The sequence below is a fragment of the Mobula birostris genome, chromosome 18 (genome assembly GCF_030028105.1).
Source record: "Mobula birostris isolate sMobBir1 chromosome 18, sMobBir1.hap1, whole genome shotgun sequence".
NCBI classification, from domain to species: domain Eukaryota; kingdom Metazoa; phylum Chordata; class Chondrichthyes; order Myliobatiformes; family Myliobatidae; genus Mobula; species Mobula birostris.
In genome coordinates, this window is record NC_092387.1 from 37,914,442 (window position 1) to 37,938,567 (window position 24,126).

At 40.7% G+C, this 24,126-nt stretch overlaps 2 protein-coding genes across 4 annotated transcripts in view; one reads left to right on the forward strand and one right to left on the reverse strand.

The window, feature by feature from the left end:
- Positions 1-8,311, forward strand: part of LOC140212063 (A disintegrin and metalloproteinase with thrombospondin motifs 14) — a 236,392-nt gene extending 228,081 nt beyond the window's left edge. For 2 of the 3 annotated variants that reach the window (XM_072282531.1, XM_072282530.1), the window contains one exon: positions 6,202-8,311. In XM_072282531.1, coding sequence (XP_072138632.1) covers positions 6,202-6,818 — 617 coding nt within the window. In that variant the 3' untranslated portion in view covers positions 6,819-8,311. The remainder of the gene's footprint in view (positions 1-6,201) is intronic. The other variant, XR_011889636.1, reaches the window with a different exon arrangement.
- A 3,455-nt stretch (positions 8,312-11,766) lies between these two features.
- On the reverse strand, positions 11,767-15,268 carry LOC140212256 (steroidogenic acute regulatory protein-like). Its single transcript, XM_072282974.1, has 7 exons — positions 15,205-15,268; positions 14,899-15,015; positions 14,131-14,276; positions 13,460-13,618; positions 13,167-13,351; positions 12,983-13,076; positions 11,767-11,871 (listed from the first exon to the last, which is right to left on the reverse strand). The coding sequence occupies exons 1-7, from the start codon at positions 15,266-15,268 to the stop codon at positions 11,767-11,769; spliced, it is 870 nt and encodes a 289-aa protein (XP_072139075.1).
- Positions 15,269-24,126: the final 8,858 nt, after the last annotated feature.

Genomic DNA, 24,126 nt, shown 5'->3' on the forward strand with positions numbered 1-24,126 from the left:
TTGGATACATAGATGGAATTATGATGTAGTGGCCATTACGGAGACTTGGCTGGCACCAGGGCAGGAGTGGATTCTCAATATTTCTGGATTTCAGTGCTTTAAAAGGGATAGAGAGGGGGGGAAAGGGGAGGAGGGGTGGCATTACTGGTCAGGGATACTATTACAGCTATAGAAAGGGTGGGTAATGTAGCAGGATCCTCTTTTGAGTCAGTATGGGTGGAAGTCAGGAACAGGTGGGAGCAGTTACTCTGCTGGGGGTATTCTATAGGCCCCCTGGTAGCAGCAAAGATACAGAGGAGCAGATTGGGAGGCAGATTTTGGAAAGGTGCAAAATTAACCCGGTTGTTATCATGGGTGACTTTAACTTCCCTAATATTGATTGGCACCTGATTAGTTCCAAGGGTTTAGATGGGGCAGAGTTTGTTAAGTGTGTCCAGGACGGATTCCTGTCACGGTATGTGGACAGGCCGACTGGGCTAATGCCAAACTAGATCTAGTACTAAGTAATGTACTGGGTCAGGTCACAGATCTCTCGGTGGGTGAGCATCTGGGGGACAGTGACCACTGCTCCCTGGCCTTTAGCATTATCATGGAAAAGGACAGAATCAGGGAGAACAGGAAAATTTTTAATTGGGGAAGGGCAAATTATGAGGCTATAAGGCTAGAATTTGCGGGTGTGAACTGGGATGATGTTTTTGCAGGGAAATGTACTATGGACATGTGGTCGATGTTTAGAGATCTCTCGCAGGATGTTAGGGATAAATTTGTCCCGGTGAGGAAGATAAAGAATGGTAGGGTGAAGGAACCATGGGTGACAAGTGAGGTGGAAAATCTAGTCAGGTGGAAGAAGGCAGCATACATGAGGTTTAGGAAGCAAGGATCAGCTGGGTCTATTGAGGAATATAGGGAAGCAAGAAAGGAGCTTAAGAAGGGGCTGAGAAGAGCAAGAAGGGAGCATGAGAAGGCCTTAGCGAGTAGGGTAAAGGAAAACCCCAAGGCATTCTTCAATTATGTGAAGAACAAAAGGATGACAGGAGTGAAGTTAGGACTGATTAGCGATGAAGGTGGGAAGATGTGCCTGGAGGTTGTGGAAGTGAGTGAGGACCTCAATGAATATTTCTCTTCGGTATTCACCAATGAGAGGGAACTTGATGATGGTGAGGACAATATGAGTGAGGTTGATGTTCTGGAGTATATTGATATTAAGGGAGAGGAGGTGTTGGAGTTGTTAAAATACATTAGGACGGATAAGTCCCCGGGGCCTGATGGAATATTCCCCAGGCTGCTCCATGACACGAGGGAAGAGATTGCTGAGCCTCTGGCTAGGATCTTTATGTCCTCATTGTCCATGGGAATGGTACCGGAGGACTGGAGGGAGGCGAATGTTGTCCCCTTGTTCAAAAAAAGTAGTAGGGATAGTCCGGGCAATTATAGACCAGTGAGCCTTACGTCTTTGGTGGGAAAGCTGTTGGAAAAGATTCTTAGAGATAGGATCTATGGGCACTTAAAGAATCATTGTCTGATCAGGGACAGTCAGCATGGCTTTGTGAAGGGCAGATCATGTCTAACAAGCCTGATAGAGTTCTTTGAGGAGGTGACCAGGCATATAGATGAGGGTAGTGCAGTGGATGTGATCTATATGGATTTTAGTAAGACATTTGACAAGGTTCCACATGGTAGGCTTATTCAGAAAGTCGGAAGGCATGGGATCCAGGGAAGTTTGGCCAGGTGGATTCAGAATTGGCTTGCCTGCAGAAGGCAGAGGGTCGTGGTGGAGGGAGTACGTTCAGATTGGAGGATTGTGACTAGTGGTGTCCCACAAGGATCTGGTCTGGGATCTCTACTTTTTGTGATTTTTATTAACGACCTGGATGTGCGGGTAGAGGGATGGGTTGGCAAGTTTGAAAACGACACAAAGGTTGGTGGTGTTGTAGATAGTGTAGAGGATTGTTGAAGATTGCAGAGAGACATTGATAGGATGCAGAAGTGGGCTGAGAAGTGGCAGATGGAGTTCAACCTGGAGAAGTGTGAGGTGATACACTTTGGAAGGACAAACTCCAAGGCAGAGTACAAAATAAATGGCAGGATACTTGGTAGTGTGGAGGAGCAGAGGGATCTGGGGGTACATGTCCACAGATCCCTGAAAGTTGCCTCACAGGTAGATAGGGTAGTTAAGAAAGCTTATGGGGTGTTAGCTTTCATAAGTCGAGGGATAGAGTTTAAGAGTCGCGATGTAATGATGCAGCTCTATAAAACTCTGGTTAGGCCACAATTGGAGTACTGTATCCAGTTCTGGTCGCCTCACTATAGGAAGGATGTGGAAGCATTGGAAAGGGTACAGAGGAGATTTACCAGGATGCTGCCTGGTTTAGAGAGTATGCATTATGATCAGAGATTAAGGGAGCTAGGGCTTTACTCTTTGGAGAGAAGGAGGATGAGAAGAGACATGATAGAGGTGTACAAGATATTAAGAGGAATAGATAGAGTGGATAGCCAGTGCCTCTTCCCCAGGGCACCACTGCTCAATACAAGAGGACATGGCTTTAAGGTAAGGGGTGGGAAGTTCAAAGGGGATATTAGAGGAAGGTGTTTTACTCAGAGAGTGGTTGGTGCGTGGAATGCACTGCCTGAATCAGTGGTGGAGGCAGTTACACTCGTGAATTTTAGGAGATTACTAGACAGGTATATGGAGGAATTTAAGGTGGGGGGTTATATGGGAGGCAGGGTTTGATGGTCGGCACAACATTGTGGGCTGAAGGGCCTGTACTGTGCTGTACTATTCTATGTTCTATGTTCAAAGTAAATTTATTATCTAAGTACATAAATGTTATCATATACTACTTGGAGGTTCATTTTCTTGCAGGGAAAAAAGAAGTACAATAGAATTTTGTGAAAAAGTATACATATGCAATGAGTGACAAACAACCAATGTGCAAAAGAAAGCAAACTGTACAAGTAAAAATAATACTGACAACATGAAACGTATAGAGTTCTTGAAAATGAGTCTGTAGGTTTTCAGATCAGTTTAGTGTAGTGGTGAATGAAGTTATCCACGTCAATTCAGGAATCTGATGGTTGTAGGGTAATAACTGTTGCTGAACCTGGTGTTTGAGAGATGAGGCATATGTACCTCCTTGCCTGATGTTAGTACGTAGTAGATGGTAGATGGCGTGAAGAGGGAATGGAGACGGTAAGGGTCTTTGATGATGGATGCTGCTTTATTGTGGCAATGCTCCATGTAAATGTACACTAGTTCCAGGACAGATACTTTGATGTGTTAATGCCAAGGAATTTAAAGATACTGGCCGCCTTCATCTCCATTCCCCCAAATGAGGACTGGCTTATGGATCTCCAGCTTCTTCCTCCTGTAGTCAATAATCAGCTCTTTGGTTTTGCTCATATTGAGTGAAAGACTGTTGAGGCACCACTCAACCATATTTTCATTCTCCCTTCTATATGCCAATTTGTCGCCACATTTGATTTAGCCCACAACAGTGGTGTTGTCAGCAAACTGAAATATGGATTTCGAGCTGTACTTTGCCACACAATCATAGATATTAAGTTGGTAGAGCAAGGGTCTGGGGACGTGGCCCTGTAGTGCACCTGTGCTGATGGTGAGTGTGGAGGAGATGTTGCTGCCAATCTGTACCAACTAGAGTTTGTCAGTGAGGAAATCAAGGGTCGATTTCCACCTGGAGGTACTAAGACCCAGGTCTGGAAGGTTAATAATGAACTTCAAGGGGATGATAGTGTTGAGTGCTTAGCTGCAGTCAATGAACAGCATCCTGAAGTATGCATCTTCATTTTCCAGGTGTTCCACTGCAAAGTGAAGAGCCTCTGTATGCCTTTTCTTTCAATTTGATATTATCCTTAATCACTTTAGTGGACTGTGGATAAATTAATCTCATGGAATCTTTATTTCTCAGTAAAATACATATTAGAACATGGAGCAGCACAACACAGGAACAGACCTTTCAGCCCCAGTGTCTGTGCTGAACACGATCCCAAATTAAACCAAATCTCTTCTGCCTGCACATTATCCAAATTCCTCCATTCCCTGAATATTTGTGTGTCTATCTAAAAGCCTCTTAAATGCCACTATCCACTACTCCCCTTGGCAGCCTGTTCCAAGGCACATAATACTCTCTATGTAAAAGAAAAATTATCTTGTATGTCTCCCTTAAATTTTCCCTTTCTCAACTTAATTTCATGTCCCCTAGTATTGGACTTTTCTACCTTGGGAGAAAGATTCTATCTACCCTATCAATGTCTCTCATAATTTTATAGACTTCTATCACGTCTCCCCTCAGCCTCCAATGCTCCAAAGGAAACAGCTCAAATGAGTCCAACCTCTCCTTAGAGTTCATACCCTCTAAAACAGGCAGCATCTGGTAAATCTCTTCTGTAACTTTTATAAAGCCTCCACATCCTTGCTGTATGGAGTCAAGCATGAATTCCTTACTTTTAAACTCAGTGTTTTGAAGTCAAGCATGCCACCTACCTTCTTGACCACTCGATCTATTTCTGTACGCACTTACCGTGGGTATTGTTGAGAACGATTAATTATTTCCATAATATTAGGTTTGGGACTTGGACGGTAGTTATTTTCTTTTTGACTACTTTGTAATTCTGAAACCACTTCTCAAAATGCCCTCCCTGAAGAAATTTCCCTCCTTATTTAGGATTTTTATTTGTTTTTACCTTATTTACTCTCATTGGTTTTCATTCCCCTTCAAACCTTATGATATATCATGTCTAATTATTTAGTGAATATCTTCTGTTCTGACTTACTCCACATGGATTCCAACCAAAGATCAACTCTTCACCTTTAGGATCCACAATATATTCTAGATTTTAAGCATTTTTCAAATAGCTGCTCTCGTTACATTGTAAGATCCATGCTTCATGTTGAGACATGCATCCTCTCGATCTCTGTTCAATAGCACCATCTTACGGTGCCTCAGAGCTGTGCTGGTTGACAGTTCTATTTCATCCTACACTGCAGGAGGAAAAGAGAACTGCGAAGTAACTGCTGGAGAAACAAATGCTGGAAGTCTTGAGAGAGAAATAATTGCAATTTTATAATGTTTTATCAGAACTGGTTATTTGAGAAATAAATTGGAAAATCTGGTTATCAGAAATTGTTGAGGCTGACACTGCAATGTGCATTGAGCTTTGTGGGAAAAGTATAGGATGCCAAAGACACATTTGTTGGAGTGGGGAAGGGTGGAAGTTAAAGTGACAAGTGACTGGAAACTTAATGTCAGCCTTGTTGTGCAAAGTGCACCCAATTTGAGTTTGGTTTTGTCCAATATAAGTTAGATGGTTGCAGTAGTGACAGAGGTGGAGGAGTGTTAAAGGGGGTTGTAATGTTGGTGGAGAGAGGAAATACTGTAGGTATTATTGACAATCAGAATAAAAATTTGGGACAGGTCAGAGGTTACCACCATGGTTCTCCTACAGAAGCCTCTAGGTCGCAGTTGGGTGTTGTTGGGACCTCGGTCAGTTAGGATGGAAATCATCAGTGGAATTGGGCATGACCCTCACTGCCAGAACTTGGTAGGTGTGGAAATGGTGATGGTTCCTTGTTTGAGATGAGGGAAGTAGTGGTATGAAGGATTAAAGGCAACTTTTAGAATCATCAAAATGGTGTCCCAGTTTGTCACAGCACTAGATGTCCTGCAAATGCCAAACAGTGTGGTGTTGACCAGAATCATGTGGCATAATTTCCTAGATAGTGGTTCAAAAGGAACGTGTACAAGGAAAGATGTGATACAGAAATTACATTAGGTGTGCGAAATGATTCAAACTTCTACACCAATGGAAAACAACCAACAAATGGTTATTGACTCAATTCATACAGAGACAATAATTATTCCATTTGCTTAGTGCTGAAGTTAACGCAATCAGACAATCTAATTTTCAGCTACTATATAGTTTCGTGTAGGCACATGGCCACATTGATTCTTCAATCTCAAATTTCATCGTTTATAACTAAAATTAAACATGGTAATTTTAGGGTTTTTTTTTGCTTTAACTTCTGATATGAATACAGCTTCAACAGAAGCCAGTATTTTGATTTCCTATTAAATAAGTAAACAATTTTAAGTTTTTAAAATCAGAATCCACAATCAATCAGTTATTCATAATTTAGTTATCTTTTAACAAACCTAATTAACTTTGATTTGATTCAATTCACAGGGGAGCCATGTCTTGGTGATAAATCAATTTTCTGTCAGATGGAGGTTTTGGCTCGATACTGTTCCATTCCTGGGTATCGGAAGTTGTGTTGTGTATCCTGCAAAGAGAGAAACCCAACTTCACCACCTCCTGTTTCTCAGGCTGCCACAGGAACTGAAATTTCTAAGGGCACTACCCATTCTAGTCCCAGCCCAGAAACAACAACAAAGCCAACCCCTCACAACCATTATCCAACATTCAGAGGGACCACTATAAAGGATGAGGCTTTGCCAACAATTCTTACTGTAGCAGACAGCACTGATGGCAGTAATGCATTTTTACCCAAGATATTTGTCACAGAGTCTCAGGGAACTACCAAAGGCTTTGATAGGCTAAATACTCGCACTTTTGCAAGTACATTCAGGTTGCCTACTACTCAACAGGTAACACAACGCACAGAGGAGGGCCATTTTGACTCTTCAACTACCCATCAGTTGTTTATAAATAACGGCAAGACTTTGCCTCATACAACTACCTGGAGCAATAGTTGGAGCTCAGCAAGTACAACAAAAGAGAGAAGGGATGATGGTGAATCAGAAGCAGATTTGGCCAACAGAATCTCACCCATCACAACATGAACTTCCAATTCAACAACACTGCTTTCCATTAAAATAAACCCTGATTTTCCAGTATCTTCTCAGTGCTAACACATAGCACTCATGAATTGCTTAATACTCTTGCTCAACTGAAGGAGACTTCAGCCATTTTCATTTTAAGCTGCAGTTAAAGGTGTGCTGGGATCAGTAGTTTTATACCATCTTCGTTCAAGTTACTGATGATTGTACAGATACTGTAAAAGGTAACAACCACCTCATGGCAAAGGTCAGCGTCTTTGGATACAAAATTAGGTTGATTTAATATAAAGGTACTACATTGAGCATTTTCAATATGCAATGAACACTTTAGTCAACAGATTCATTCTGACAGCATCATTGAAACAAAAGATCTCACATTTATGGAATGACTGCTTCTCATAAAGAATGATGCAATTTAAAATTTCTTCGAGACTTTTGTGATAGTGATAATTAAATGATAAACTTTCATCCATATTGTATATAATGTAAATGTTAGCATCTTAAAAGTTAATAGGCTTATAATATGCAAGTAAATGATGGTTGTTTTGTTAATTTAGTTGTTGCTTGTACAGATCTGCCTTTACTGCTGTTTGGCACATCATTCATTACAGAGTACATACATTAACATTCTTTTTGCATTTGTATAGTTCCTGTACATAAATGAATTAAGAGCTTTTAATTTTAATATTTATTGAATGGAAAAGAAATCTCAGTTTTTCATTTTTGAAAGAATTTATTAATGCTGGCCTCCATATCCCCTCATTTGTATCATCATTTCCTTGTATTGAAAGGAGGTTCAAACAGTTTAATATTAATTTATGGAGCAACTGGATATTGCCAGTGCAAAGTGTATTTCCACATAACGGTCAATGCATTCTCATTCGATGATGTAGAAGTGATTTTTTTTAAGTCTACACTCTTTAAATTTTAGATGCTTTAAAGTTGTTGCATGTAAAATTTTAAACGGGTTTTCAGGTCTTGTACATTCTTGTATTAAATCTAAACATGCAGCCTATTATCCGTGCAATGGCTGAACCAAACTGTGAAAATATTAGTCTATCATGAGCATGTGAACAGTGTTTAAACTCTACAAATATTATCTGACCTCATGAAAAACAGTTTTTTGGAACTGGATTAATGAAAACCAAAATAGACTACAGACTGAATGTATGTAAGACCTAGAACTGGTGCTGTGCATGACTGACCTCCCACTATTAATTGTTTAAGTGTAAATGCAGTTAATTGCATTAGTAATAACTTTTTGTATCAGTGTATTCTTCAAAGTAACTGAGAACTGTTGGAAAACACAGTACACTTAGCACTTAGTGAGTTGTTTAATTCTTCTACTCACTCCCAACACTTAAATCATGATTGTGTTTTTGAACATTGTATTTGATTAGCAACTAACACAAAAATGCAAAAATAATAGATTCCTTGCATTCTTAAATCACTGTTTAGCTTACTGATAGATCATGCTAAGATTGGTAATAAATACTATTTCAATATCTTGGTCAAAAGTTGTTTTGGAAATTCCACCTCTTTATAATTTACAGACTGAATTATAATTTTAAAATAGTTTAATGCACTTCTCATCCTTTCAAAAGATTGCATTCATTGCTGATAAATATTGCTGCCTATACTTAAATTAATATTTCTGATCATTGTAATATACAAGACCATAAGATATAGGAGCAGAAATAGGTTATTTGGCCCATTGAGTCTACTGTGCCATTTCATCATGGCTGATACATTTCCCTCATAGCCCCAATCTCCTGCCTTAGGTCTAAGTACAATAAAATTCCAATAATACGCTACCTGTTCAGAAATGCAATTGTTCAGCAACCATTTCCCTGAGTCCAGGTTCACGTGCTCCCTTCAGTACTCTGAAGCTCACATTCCTGTTGTAACACAACAGAGCCCTGGTTTCCTACACTCACTTTAACACAATTCCAAACTATTTTCAACATGCTGGGGATCTGTTTCCCTGCTATTCCTTGAAATTTACCTTGTTCTGTTTTGCACACACCCTTGAAACTTACCAGGATGCGCTTTCCTGCATTCCCTTTAAACTTGTTTGATGGAAAATGTATTGGCATATTGTGTAAAAGTGGATTTTAAAATATGTCGGAGTATCAATTGAAATACTATCTATAGTCTAGAAGATCTGCCAGACTGGCATGACTGAAGTCCTGATTGTGCCAGATTAACAGAATTTTGTTAAATTGAATCTACTTGACTGATGTATTTAGCCTTTCCCAGTGGATTTTGATCATATCAAATTTGAAGATACATAAGAGTTTTTACCTCTCTAGTTTTGATAGAGTTTATCTACTCTTTGAGTGAAGTGCTGCCTGGAACTTATAAGATGTAGGCTGAACATCTGCACAACAAAATGCATCAATTTTGCTCCCAGTAAGCTGGACCTACCCTTGGAATTTCTGACATGTTCCACATGGATGAATAAGGTTCAGGCCTACTGAGAATTCATTCAGTTACACCTTACAAGTTTGATTTTTAAACCAGGATCCTATTTTTGTATATTTCCATCAGTGTCCTAACATCAGGCTAGTTGATAATTAAGGTTACTTGGATTTTCATTGGCATACTGAACATCAGAATTTAAGCTGTGATGAACCACCTGTTCTGATCCAATGATCCTAGCCCAATTTTTGAGTTTTAACAGAACATGACAACCTTACTTCTGGTTATCTTACCTATTTTGAGGTCAGTTTCCAGATGTGAAACAGCTGTTATGGCTTTCATAGGATTGGGTATTTCTCATTTCTCCCTTGAGCATGTTGTAATCCCTCTTTTCTTCCCCAGTTACGCTGAAGGGTCCCTGACATGAAGCATAAGTTTGCCCTTGCATGGATGCTGCTTGATTTTTTTTTACATCAACTGCATGGGTTGTCCAGGGTACTCATGCCTTTCTTCCCACCTTAGGGAGTTTGCCTATTTTAAAAGCATAAAGTTTGGTTGGCTGCCTCCTTGACACCACAGTTAAGTGATACATAGCTTCAAAAGGAGACACATCTCAGTGGATTTCAGTGCCCAAGATTTGTTTGCTGCAAACAATTCCCTCCTGAATGGAGGAAATAATTCTCAGCTGATTGGTTTGACAGGGTTTCTGAAACAGGCGTTGGATACCTCATTTACATATGCAAGAACTTATGGCTCTAGGAATGTCTGCCATTAATATCTAAATATGGCCCTACACTCTTGATTCTGATGTGCATCAGATGTACTTCAGGTGCAGGTATTGACAGTTAAAATTGGTGTTGAGAGTGGCTAGTTTACCTCCTCTGAACATGATCAGGGTTTATTTATTGCTTTTCTCACATCAAGTTGAAAGGAAGATTATGATCAATTTTTCCACCATGGATTCCCTTGCAAAATCATTTATATAGCCTTGGACATTCCCAGGTACCAGCATGGTTCCTATTTGGGCCTTAAATCTAAGCTCTGGGAATGCTGTAGTTTGGGAAGACTGAAGACATGTGAAGACCTTAAATTTAAGATTAATCAAAAATTCGAAACAGCAGGAAGGCAGGTACTATGGGATTAGAGTTGTAATAAATTGGAGAGATAGGAAGGAGAAAACCACAGAAGGATTTAAAACCGAGGCTGAAATTTTAACATGACAACTGATAGAATGTGAAGATCAGTTAGGAATACATCAGAATAATCCAGTGTAGAGGGACAATAGGAATCAGTGAAAAATTCATTAGTTAGATGAACTAAAGCTTGCACTGAATTATGTAATGTGGAGGTAGATGAAGGAGATCTTAGTTGACATCAAGGTATTAGTTAGGAACCTATCCCAACAATTTATCACTTGGAGAAAAATGTATGATTAGTATCTCATTTACTCTTCCATTACCGGCCTTCTGTAGCTGTTTTATTTTTGAAATGCATTCAGAAAGTCACCAAGGCTATTAAGTCAGCATCTTCCAAATGTGACCTCTACCACTTTGAAGAATAAAGGCAACATGGGCACTGGAAGTTCTCCAAGTTACTCCCTACAAAAATTGCATGTAGGACCAGCACCACAGCACAAGCCAACAGTCCTAGATAGCTCACTAGTCAACAAAATTTCAACAGCAACCAAAGATTACAAAAAAAAACACGCTAGCTGGGGCAGCTTTCTCCTGAATGAATGAAGGAATGCTTGAAGGACAATGAGAAGAGTTGACTGAGACTCAAAAAGCACTTAATTGGATGTGGACAATCAAGAAAGCTGTATTAGTGCTTACTGAGTTGATTTTCATTGAGTTACAAACCATCAGTAAATTCTGCATCCCAAGACGCCATTTTTTCCCAGTTTTTCACTATTTCAAAGCTCAGTTAATACTGGTAAGATAAACATTGCCAGAAAACTTTTAATATACTGTAGTTAAACAAATAAAAATCTTATGAATTCATAGTTTTCTGATAAATCTTTCAAGTAATCAGAAATAAATTAACATTATCATAAAACCAGCAGCAAGTCTCATTACCATTCCAAGATCTGTATTAATTCTCTTTCATTTACTGTCAGTCGTCAGAAGTTGTTTCACTTAAATTCTAAGTGATAATTGCAGATTCTGAAATCCTAGCAGTTATTGAAATAGTATATTTTTGATATGCTATGGAATGGATATGTTGTACATATCACGCACAAGTTTCACAAAATATTGTCTTTCTCACTTTACAAGCCTGCACTTGAAATAATTTGCAGATATAGTATCCAGTATCAAAGCTGCAATTCCATAAGACATAAGACAAAGGGGCAGAAGTTGGCCATTCGGCCCATCGAGTCTGCTCCGCCATTTTATCATGAGTTGATCATATAGCATATAGCATTCATTGCTACATGACTTCTTTGATCGACTGTTAAGTTGCACAAACAGATGTAAGGTGGTCCCTTGTGACTCCATTTCTAATTATACTTCTCTTGTTCCTCCTAACTAGTTCAACTGCATGTCAAATTGGCAGAGAGCTGCAAGCGCAAGTGTTTTGCGAAGTCCACTTGTGCCCGTGACAGAACTTGGTTGATAAGGGCTTTTGGAAGCCAACCCTGTAAAAAGACAACAAAAAGTTTAAGGAATGAGCTCTGGAATTGCATTAACTATATGAAACTAGTTGACTTAATAGTAGAAATAAAGAGAACTAACAGTTGCGAAGTAAATTACATAAACTTGCAAAGGATGTATGCCACAGAAGGCCAGTCAACTCAAGAATTTATGCTCTATAGGAATCTCTTGATTTTACTAACCTAATTCTACTTAGCATTTCCTTTCTTCCACATGTGCTTAGCTAGCCAAATAAATTAATCTTTACTATGTGACTTAACTATTCCTTGTGATGAGTTCCATATCAAACATATGCAGTGTAGTTAAATTGATTGTTAACGTGATAACAAGCCAAATAACTCAGGATGATCCCAGAGTATTTTTTTGACTTGGTTGCTAATTCATCCCAGATTTGTAACTGGTATCTGTTCTTTGCCCTGGGCCAGTGTAAATTATGTGTAAAATTCTGCACTGGTTTAGTGACCACAGCCACTGGAGAGTTACATGTACCATAGATGGAGTCAGATCTACAGAGTGGAAACAAACCCTTTGGCCCAACAAGTCTATGCTGACCATTAAGCAACCAATTTAACATTAATCATATTCTCCTTACATTCTCATCAGTTACTCATGGGTTCTATCACTCACCTACATACTAGGGGTAACATAGTAGAGACAATTAACCCAGCAATCTGGACATCTAAGGGATGTGGGAGGAATCTGGAGCACCTGGGAAAATCTACATGGTGAGAAGAAGAACATGCAAACACAGGCTACACTGAAGATCAGGATCAAACCTAGCACTGGAGCTGTGAGACGGCAGCTGTATTTGCTATTCCCTGGGATCTAAGACCACCACACTGGGTGAAATCTATTTAAACACTTAATCCATAGTAACTTGTGTTGCTGATTGGAAAGCTGTGAATACAGTTCCTACAATCTTCTGACAAGTACAGCCCAGCCAGAATGGTGGGATCCATTTTTTTTTAACCATTTGAGTTATGCAGTAAGATTAGACACTTGGGGGAGGTATTATAACAATGCTATTACATCTGACAAGAAAAACAGTGAGAGTCAAACCTGGAGAAAGAAACACAGGTGAAGCCGCAAACTAACCTTAAGGTCCATGCTGAGAAGCCAAGTAAATTGAGTCTTTTTCTTGTTGTTGCTCACAGGACATAATATTATACAGGATGGTCCAATTTCAGCTCTGTTGTTAGAAAACATATCTTAGAAATCCATGTTTCATATATTCAGTAATTTGCAATAAATCTTGTCAATAACTGCTATTAATCCATACCTAATGAAGCCTTTCTGTGGTAGCATCAACTTGGATTTTGCAGCTATTCCGGCCAAGTAATAATATAATCCTTCTTTCCTGCAGTATCTTACACTCACAAAGTCCCTCTGTCCGATGATGTTTCCAGCTGTCTCTCCCATGATTTCATGAGTTACTATGGTTTTATCACCAATTTTTTGGAGGATCTAAAAAAAAACGTTATAAGAAACATTAGACAACTTTTTTTTCAGGGCAAGCAATCCTATATGATTTGAATGTCATAAAGTGGGGGTAACATAGCAGAGACAATTTACTTGTATGTGTTTAACACTTGGATTCCATGAGCTCACTTGATCCACTTTTTCATGAAGCTCTGAATATACATGTTCTACAGTTGCATCCAATACCGCCTCCAACTTGAAAACCTTTCCAATTCCAGGTAGAATCTTGCTTGCAACATTATCACCATTCTTCTGCAAAACAAAACGCAGGTATCTGTTTCTAAGTGGTTGCCATTCACAATTTCATCGTCTTTAACCTCTCAATATCATTTTTATCCAACATTCTACCCAATCTGCCATTCTTCATTATTGAGCCTATGTCAAACGTTAGCAAATAAGTCAACCTAGGAAGCATTAGAGGTGGACTTGATCTTGTCCTCTGACATTTTCACACATAAATGTATAAAGGAAGTAGTCAAAGTGATCCCAGATGGCTTTTATCCATCACTGGACCAATTTCATAAACAATTCTAATTATAATAATATCTTCTATTAATTCAGAGTCCTTTCCCTTCCCAATGCCCTTACTATCAAAAATGATTAAAACCAGTGCTCTGTCACCATAAAACTGTGAACACTTAAGACCAAGCAAAATGTCTTACACGCTCCTCTTTGGAGGCTTGGCGAACTCAGCAACTTATTTCAATGTAACTATCAGATTCCCCTTAATGCTCATTTTCAAGATCCATTAATAAGAAAATTACCATTTTGATTTCCGTTGTCCATCCAGCATCCTGTGTTAAGATCTCTCGTGCTTTTAGTAAAGCTTCTTCCCCTTGCTTAACATACGACAACTCTTCTGTGTTCAAAGTGCTGTTTATTTTCTGCTTTTCATCTTCTACCCTGATAGCTGTAATAAAATTAAATATTGTATAGAGAAGTGAATTTGCATGACTATATGAACTCATTACTCTTTCCCTTCTCAATGCCTTTCTGCTTTATTAAGTAGTGTCTTATTTGGGAAACATTTTTTCAGCAGCTATAGCTATACAGTGCATATTCTATGGTATATGGTTGCCTCTGACAAGTGAGCTATAGAGAGATAAGAATCTGATCTTGCCTTCATTTGGGATTGTGCATTTTCAAAGGAACAGGGATAGGTCATTCAGTTCCCTAAGCTTTCTTCAGCTATTCATTGTATTCTCTAACATTGCAGTATCTACTTGCTTGGGCTCCTTGTCCTTTAATACACTTGCTCAACAAAGATATATTATCTCATTAAATAGGAGTTTTTCATTAGCTATCCAATCATGTGATCTGGTCAAATGTATCCCTTCCCTGGTTAAGAAATGCTAAAAAAAAAAAGATAGCCTTCTATATTGCTCAAATAAAGATGAGCTATTTCAGTTGTCATTAAGTTATATACCACTAAAAGGCAGGAACAGCAAAGCATGTGTTACACCTAATAGTAAATATAGTCTTGTGTTAATACCTCAGCAATATATAAACTGTGTACCAAAGTAGATGCAAACCTTCGTGGAAGTTTTCTTTCTGAGATAGCGTATTAATGATGCTCGGCAGAACTTTTTCTTCTCTTTTCATTCTTTTCAGTTCCCGTGCTATTGTAACCACTGCAGTTTCCTTCAATCCTGCAAGAGAAAGGAAATTAAATAATGGGCAGGTTAGTTCCTAAAGACTCCTTCATTTTATGAAGTATGTTCCATATAGCCCTCTTAACTACAGAATAACAGCTTTACTACATTGCTGAATTAAAATTATTTGCTGTTTTATGTTTTTAGCGTAAGAAAGCAGATTGGAAACAAATTGCAAGTCTCTACCTGTCATGGTCCTGAAGTGCTGATATGAGATGCCACAACATAATTTGAATACTGCTGGCAACATGGTTTTTGTGTGACTTCCTGCTCTGTTCTGAGCTTGTGGTTCATTTGTAGTGTTGTTCCACTTTTATACTTATTGTATGAAGGCCAGAATTTTTGATAAGAATGTGTGGATAATTACTCACCAGCTGAATACAGCCTTCAAGGACGGCAGAGGGAGTAATGAGTGAAGTTTTACGCAGGTGATTTTGTGATAGATTTCATACAATGCAGAGAACTGTGTGATAAAAAATTACTCTCTTTGGGCATATGACTTTCCATGTTGTTTCATTGTTATCAGAGAAGACTGATGCCAAACCTTTCAGCAACCTGCTCGAGTGTTCTTGTTCATGGACATTTAAATTGCATGTCATCCTGCCTGGCAAGAAAAATAAGACATGCCAGAAACTTGCTGTTGGACAAATCACGAACAAGAGAAAATCTGCAGATACTGGAAATCCGAGCATCACACACAAAATGCTGGAGGAACTCAGCAGGCCAGGCAACATCTATGGTAAAGAGTACAGTCAACGTTTTGGGGCGGAAACCCTTCGGCAGGACTGGAGAAAAAAAACTGAGGAGTAGAATTGAAAGGTGGGGGAGGGGAGAGAGAAATGTCAGGCGATAGGTGAAACTTGGAAGGGTGGGATGAAGCAAAGAGCTAGGAAGTTGATTGGTGAAAGAGAAGGCCATGGAAGAAAGAAGAAATGGGGGTGTGGGAGGAGCATCAGAGGGAGGTGATGGGCGAGCAAAGAGATAACATGTGAGATGAACAAGGGGATGGGAAATGGTGAAAAGGGTGGGCGGGCAGTGGTGCAGGCATTACTGGAAGTTTGAGAAATCAATGTTCATGCCATCAAGTTGAAGGCTACCTGATGTCTATCCATGGCCTCCTCCACTGTCAGGATAAAGCCACACTAAGGTTGGAGGAATAACACCTTATATTCCATTTGGGTAGCCTCCAACCTGATGGCATGAACATCGATTTCTCAAACTTCTAGTAATGTCCCCCAACACCCCACCTTCACCAATTCCCATCCCCTTGTCCTTCTCTCATGTTATTTCCTTGCCTGCCCACCAGCTCACCCTGGTGCTCCTCTCCCCGACCCCCCCCCCCCATTTCTTGTTTCTTCCATGGCCTTATGTCTCTTTCACCAATCAACTTCCTAGCTCTTTGCTTCATCCCTCCCCTTCCAAGTTTCAGCTCTCCTCTCCCCCCACATTTCAAATCTACTCCTCAGCTTTTTTTTCTCCAGTCCTGCCGAAGGGTTTCAGCCCGAAACGTTGACTGGACTTTTTTCCAGAGATGCTGCCTGGCTTGCTGAGTTCCTCCAGCATTTTGTGTGTGTTGCTGTTGGTCAAAACTAGGATGACCAACTCTGGATGGATGGTTCCTGGAGTTTCAATGGATGTTATTGTGTTTTCAACCATTCCATATTTGTGTTACCATCAGGATTGCCTCAAGTCCCATTTCACAGTATGATGCCTAATTGGGCAGTTAATTAAATTAGCATTTTCTTGTGTGATTCATTTTAAAATATTGTTTCATAATGCTTGGAATTTGAGTTGCCTTTTTGGTGCTTTCTCTTCCAATATGCAATATATTTAAAACAAAATTTCGAAGAGACTGAATTTTTAATTGCTTATCTACATCTGTCTCAGAGGCCAATGTCAGGCTTTCATTCAAGAGGGTGAATCTTTGCAAGGCAGCAGGGACCAATGGAGTGCTTGGTAAGGCTCTGAAAACCTGTGCCAACCAACTTGCGGGAGTATTCAAAGATATTTTCAGAATCAGAATCAGGTTTATTATCACCAAAATGTGTCGTGAAATTTGTTAACTTATCAGCAGCAGTTCAATGCAATACGTGATAATAGAGAAAGAAAAACAGTAAGTAAATCAATTACAGTAAGTATATATGTGTGTGTGTATATATTGAATAGATTAAAAATAGTGCAAAAACAGAAATAATATATATTAAAAAAAGTGAGGTAGTGTTCATGGATTCAACGTCCATTTAGGAATTGGATGACAGCGAGGAAAAAGCTGTTCTTGAATCACAGAGTGTGTGCCTCTTTTCTGATGGTAACATGGAGCAAAGGGCATGCCCTCGGTGATGGGGATACCTGATGAGGGACATTGCCTTTCTGAGGCACTTCACCTTGAAGATGTCTTGGATACTGTGGAGGCCTGAACCCAAGATGCAGCTGACTCATTTTACAACTTTCTGCAGCGTCTTTCTGTCCTGTGCAGTAGACCGCACCCCCCTCAGAGTAGACAGTGATGCAGCCTGTCAGAATGCTCTCCATGCTACATCTATATAAGTTTGAGTGTTTTAGTGACAAACAAAATCTCTTCAAACTCCTGATGAAATATAGCTGCTGTCTTGCCTTTATTGCTGCATCGATGTGTTGGAATCAAGTTAGGTCCTCAGAGATCTTGACACCCAGGAACTTGAAATTGCTCAACCTCTCCACTTCTGATTGCTCTATGCGGATTGATACGTGTTCCCTTGTCTTATCCTTCCTGAAGTCCACAATCAGCTGTTTCGTCTTACTGATATTGAGCGCGAGGTTGTTGCTGCGACAGCACTCATCCAGCTGGTATATCTCGCTCCTGTACACCCTCTCACCTTCATCTGAGATTCTATTTTTTCAGTCTCTCACTACTACAGTCAGAAGTTCCCACCTGTTTCAAAAGGGCAACAATTATACCAGTGCCCAAGAAGAGCAGCATGAGCTGCCTCCATGACAATCGTCCAGTAGCACTCAGATCTACAGTGATGAAATGGTTTGGAAGGTTGGTCATGGCTAGAGTCAACTCCTGTCTCAGGAAGGACTTGAACCCACTGCCATTTGCATATCACCATAATAGGTTGACAGCAGATATGATCTCAATGCAGCCTTGGATCACCTGGACAATGCCTATGTCAGGATTTTGTTTATTGACTATAACTCAGCATTTAACACCACCATTCCAACAGTCCATATCGAAAAATGACAGAACCCAGGCCTCTGTACCTCCCTCTGCAACTGGATCCTCGACTTCCAAACCGGAAGCCCCCAATCTGTGTACAATCTGATGAAATAACATCCCCACCTTGCTGACAATTTACACTGGCGCTTCACAGGGACGTGTGATACCTCACTGCTCTACTCTCTCTACACCCACAATTGTGTAGCTAGGGGTCAACTGAAATGGTATCTATAAATTTGCTGATGATACAACCATTGTTGGCAGAATTTCAGATGGAGACAAGAGGGTGTACAGGAGTGAGATACGCCAACTAGTGGAGTGGTGTCACAGCAACAAACTTGCACTCAATATCAGCAAGACCAAAGAGCTGATTGTGGACTTCAGGAAGTGTGATACAAGGGAACACAAACCAATCCTCATAGAGGGATAAGAAATGGAGAGAGTGAGCAGTTTCAAGTTCATGGGTGTCAATATCTCTGTGGACCTAACCTGGATGCAACATATCAATGCAGCTATAAAGAAGGCAAGAGAACGTCTATATCTTGTTAGAAGTTTAAGGAGATTTGGTTTGTCAACTAAAACACTCAAAAACCTGTGCAAATGTACTGTAGTGGAGAGCTTTCAGACTGGTTCCATCACCTCTGTTATGGGGGTGGGGTGGGCGGGGGTTGGGAGGGGTGCTACAAACTTGTAAAATTAGTCAGCTCTATCATGGTACCAGCCTCCATAGTATCCAAGACATCTTCAAGGAGCAGTGCATAGGCAGGTGGCATCCATCATTAAGGATCCCCACCACCCAGAACCTGCCGTTGTCACACTGTTACCATCAGGAAGGAAGTACAGAACCCTGAAGGCACACACTCAGCCATTCAGGAACAGCTTCTTCCCTTCAGACATCTGATTTCTAAATGGACATTGAACCCACAAACGCTACCTCACTACTTTTTAAAAATATATATACTTAACGTGTTGGCGCGTGGCCAGGTGGTTAAGGCATCGGTCTAGTCATCTGAAGGTGGCTAGTTTGAGCCTCAGCTGAGGCAGCGTGTTGTGTCTTTGAGCAAGGCACTTAACCACATATTTTTTTGCGACAACACTGGTGCCAAGCTGTATTGGTCCTAGTGCCCTTCCCTTGGACAACATCGGTGGCATGGAGAGGGGAGACTTGCAGCATGGGCAACTGCTGGTCTTCCATACAACCTTGCCCAGGCCTGTGCCCTGGAAACTTTCCAAGGCGCAAATCCATGGTTTCACGAGACTAACAGAGGCCTATAAATAAATAAATATACTTAATGTAACCGTTTATTTTTATCTATATTCATTTATCAAGTATTTCATTATACTGCTGCCATAAAATTAACAAATTTCATGGCATATTAAATCTGATTCTGATTTTCACAGAGGTAACCTGCAGATTACTCTTTAATCCACAAGTTAAATATCAAATTCTGGAGGGTTAAATCTAAAGACATTTTTAATAAAGCTATAAGATTGTGTCTCTTTGAGATTTATTTATTCATTTACAATACTTTGTCATTATTAATCTGGCTGAATAGTATCTACATGTCTTTGTCTACTTTTGATGTCAATCACTGTAATATCTGGAGCTAACCACTGGGTGGTGACACAGATGCTGATGTTTTTATGTCAGTGTTTTATTCTGATCTGCTCATGCCTAAATCAGTAATAATTTATCTTTATAAAATACTTGTAATCTTCAAGGAATTAACACAGGGGGTTTACACAAGCAATTCTTTAAAAAAAATCTCACAAGAAAATATTCATTCAGTTAACCAGAATCTAATCACATTTCAGGATCTAAAGGTATCCCAAAGAGCTTTACAGTCAATGACATAGATACATACATACATATTTTATTGATACCAAAGGAAATTACAGTATCACAGTAGCATTACAAGTGCACAGATATACAAATATACAAATATTAAAAGTAAAAAAGAATAAACATTCTTACCTCAAACAGTCTGACAAGAGGGGATCATCACTTCCCCAGCTATAGGTTGACTCATATAGAGCCGAATGGCCGAGGGTAAGAATGACCTCATATAGCACTATTTGGAGCAGTGCAGTTGTCTTAGCTATTACTAAAAGTGCTCCTCTGTTCATCCAAGGTGGCATTCAGAGGGGGAGAAACATTGTCCAGAATTGCCAGGGTTTTCTGTAGGGTCCGTGGTGGAGGGAGTACATTCGGATTGGAGGGTTGTGACTAATGGTGTCCCACAAGGATCGGTTCTGGGACCTCTACTTTTCAGGATTTTTATTAATGACCTGGATGTGGGGGTAGAAGGGTGGGTTGGCAAGTTTGCAGACCACACAAAGGTTGGTGGTGTTGTAGATAGTGTAGGAGATTGTTGAAGATTGCAGAGAGACATTGATAGGATGCAGAAGTGGGCTGAGAAGTGGCAGATGGAGTTCAACCCGGAGATGTGAGGTGGTATACTTTGGAAGGACAAACTCCAAGGCAGAGTACAAAGTAAATGGAAGGATACTTGTTAGTGTGGAGGAGCAGAGGGATCTGGGGGCACATGTCCATAGATCCCTGAAAGTTGCCTCACAGGTAGAAAGGGTAGTTAAGAAAGCTTATGGGGTGCTAGCTTTTATAAGTCAAGGGATAGAGTTTAAGGGTCGCGATGTAATGATGCAGCTCTATAAAACTCTGGTTAGGCCACACTTGGAGTACTGTGTCCAGTTCTGGTCACCTCACTATAGGAAGGATGTGGAAGCATTGGAAAGGGTACAGAGGAGATTTACCAGGATGCTGCCTGGTTTAGAGAGTATAGATTATGATCAGAGATTAAGGGAGCTAGGGCTTTACTCTTTGGAGAGAAGGAGGATGAGGGAAGACCTGACAGAGGTATACAAGATATTAAGAGGAATAGATAAAGTGGATAGCCAGTGCCTCTTCCCCAGGGCACCACTGCTCAATACAAGAGGACATGGCATTAAGGTAAGGGGTGGGAAGTTCAAGGGGGAGATTAGAGGAAGGTTTTTTACTCAGAGAGTGGTTGGTGCGTGGAATACACTGCCTGAGTCAGTGGTGGAGGCAGATACACTACTGAAATTTAAGAGACTACTAGACAGGTATATGGAGGAATTTAAAGTGGGGGGTTTATATGGGAGGCAGGGTTTGAGGGTTGGCACAACAATATGGGCTGAAAGGCCTGTACTGTGCTGTACTATTCTATGTTCTATGTCCTTTGTTTTACCACAGCGTCCAGTGTGTCCAATTTGACTCCTATAACAGAGCCAGCCTTTCTAATCAATTTATTGAGCCTGTTGGCATCACCTGTCTTGATGCCATTGCCCTAGTACACCACTGCACAGGAAATAGTACTGGTGACAACAGACCAGTAAAACATGTGAATAATGTGACATAATGAAATAATGAGAGAACATCTTAAGAAGGGCAAGAGTTGTCAAGATGCAGATTTTTATATTGAAAATTTGAATGATTCTCACCTCAGCAGCTATATTATATTTTCTTAATGTTGGAGCAATTACAATTGAGGGTGCAAATAACGTGGATTGTGGGTTTGGGGCAGCTTAACATAGACAGGGATGGGGGAGTCCTTAAAAGAATTTGATGATCATGAGTATTTTAAACTTTTTCAGGTGTTCATTATTTTGGAGGACCTGCAGGTACGAAAGTGGTAAGGTGAACCAGTACAGTATAAATGCATAGAGTAATACAACATAGATATAGGCTTCACAAGAGGAAATCTGCAGATGCTGGAAATTCAAGCAACATGCACAAAAAAAAATGCTGGTGAACGCAGCAGGCCAGGCAGCATCTATAGGAAGAGGTACAGTCGACGTTTTGGGCCGAAACCCTTCGTATCAGGACTAACTGAAAGAAGAGATAGTACGAGATTTGAAAGTGGGAGGAGGGGGTGAGATCTGAACTGATAGGAGAAGACAGGAGGGGGAGGGATGGAGCCAAGAGCTGGACAGTTGATTGGCAAAAGGCTGGAGAAGGGAGAGAGTCATGGGATGGGAGGCCTAGGGAGAAAGAAAGGCGGAGGGGAGCCCAGAGGATGGAGAGCAGGCAAGGAGTTATAGTGAGAGGGACAGAGGGAGAAAAAAGAGAGAGGGAAAAAAGGAGGAAAAATAAAAAATAATAAATAATAAATAAGTAAATAACGGATGGGGTACAAAGGTGAGGAGGTGCATTAACAGAAGTTAGAGAAGTCAATGTTTAAGCCATCAGGTTGGAGGCTACCCAGACGGAATATAACGTGTTGTTCCTCCAACCTGAGCGTGGCTTCATCTTGACAGTAGAGGAGGCCATGGATAGACATATCAGAATGAGAATGGACGTGGAATTAAAATGTGTGGCCACTGGGAGATCCTGCTTTCTCTGATGGACACAGTGTAGGTGTTCAGCGCAATGGTCTCCCAGCCTGCGTCGGGTCTCGCCAATATATAGAATATATAGAGCACCAGACGCAGTATATCACCCCAGCTGACTCACAGGTGAAGTGAGCCAACAGGCTCAATAATACAGGCTTTTTGACCCAGCCAAACCATCCCTTCCAGCTAGTCCTAATTTACTGTGTTCCATCCATATCCCTTTAAGCCTCCCTCCTTCATGTACTAAGGGCTGTTTAAATCTCACTATTGTACTTGCCTCAACCATTTACTTCCTCTAGCAACTTGTTCTATATACAGTACTCAGCATCCTCTGTGTGAATAAGTTGCCTCTCCTGTCTTTTTTAAATCTATCCCTTCTCACTCTAAATCCATACTCACTAGTTTTGGATTCCCATGCCCTGGGGAAATGACTCTTACCATTCACCTTATCTATACCCCTTATAATTTTAAAGATATCTTTAAGGCTTCCCCTCATTCTCCTATGCTTCAAAGGATAAAGACATAGCCTGGTTAACCTCACCCCATATCTCAGTCCCTCTAGTCCTAGGAAACAGTACTTTTGATGCACGTTCATGAAGAACAGAAAACAGGCCAGTAGTTTAGAAATAAAGAGCACAAATTGCTGGAAACCCCGAACAGATAAGTCAGGCTCGATCAACATTTCAGGTCTGGGACCCTTCATCAGAACTTCAGGGTTCTGTGATATCCAGCAGTTTTTATTTCAAAAATGCGTTACGTTGGTCAAGTTCTGTGGTGAACCATATATGTATGTTGTAACTGGGTTAACTGTCTGCACACACCCCTCTGCTGACTGCCCCTGTGGCTCCTCCCACAGAGCCCTGAATAAAGGCGATTGCGCCATTGCTCCTCCTCCTCAGTGCAGGGGCAGACACTCAGCATGATGGAGGTCACATTTTACTGCGAATAAAAGCCTTTCAGTATTTACCCTACTTCCAGTCTTTTGGAGTTATTGAAGGTGCATCAATTTTATTCGCAGTAATTTTAAAACATGGAACATGCCCTGAGATCCAACAAGTTAGACCTCGACCCGCAAACACCTAAAGCTGGAAACATTTTCGAACTCTGGCTGGCTTGCTCGAATCATACCTAGAGGCGATTGAAGCGACTGACCCCAAAGCGAAGCGCAGAGTTCTACTCTCCAGGGTCAGTCCACGGTTCTGCTCGATGATCAGAGACCAGCCGAGCTACGACGGTGCGATGAGCACACTCCAAAGACAATATCTGTGGCCGATAAACAGCGTCTATGCTCGGCACCGCTTAGCGACTCAGCACCAGCGGCCCGGGGAATCAAGTGCTGAGTTTGTCCAGGCACTACAGACGCTCGTGCAGGCCTGCGATTGCCAGAGGATGACGGCAGGACAGCATGCAGAGCTCCTAGTGAGAAACGCCTTCGTCACAGGGGCCAGGTCAGTGTATGTGCGCCAGTGGCTGTTGGAAAAAGCTGATCTTACCTTACGTTCGGTGATCGAGCTGGCCGACACGCTGGAGGCCGCTCT

Excerpts from the sequence above, each read along its gene's own strand:
- LOC140212256 (XM_072282974.1), bottom strand. The coding sequence starts at position 15,268 with ATGTTGCCAGCAGTATTCAAATTATGTTGTGGCATCTCATATCAGCAC. Across the intron at positions 13,352-13,459 it reads CAAGTGTTAAACACATACAA|ATCCTCCAAAAAATTGGTGA; the intron begins GTAAATTGTCTC and ends GTTTTTTTTTAG. Across the intron at positions 11,872-12,982 it reads TTCTCAGCATGGACCTTAAG|GGTTGGCTTCCAAAAGCCCT; the intron begins GTTAGTTTGCGG and ends GTCTTTTTACAG.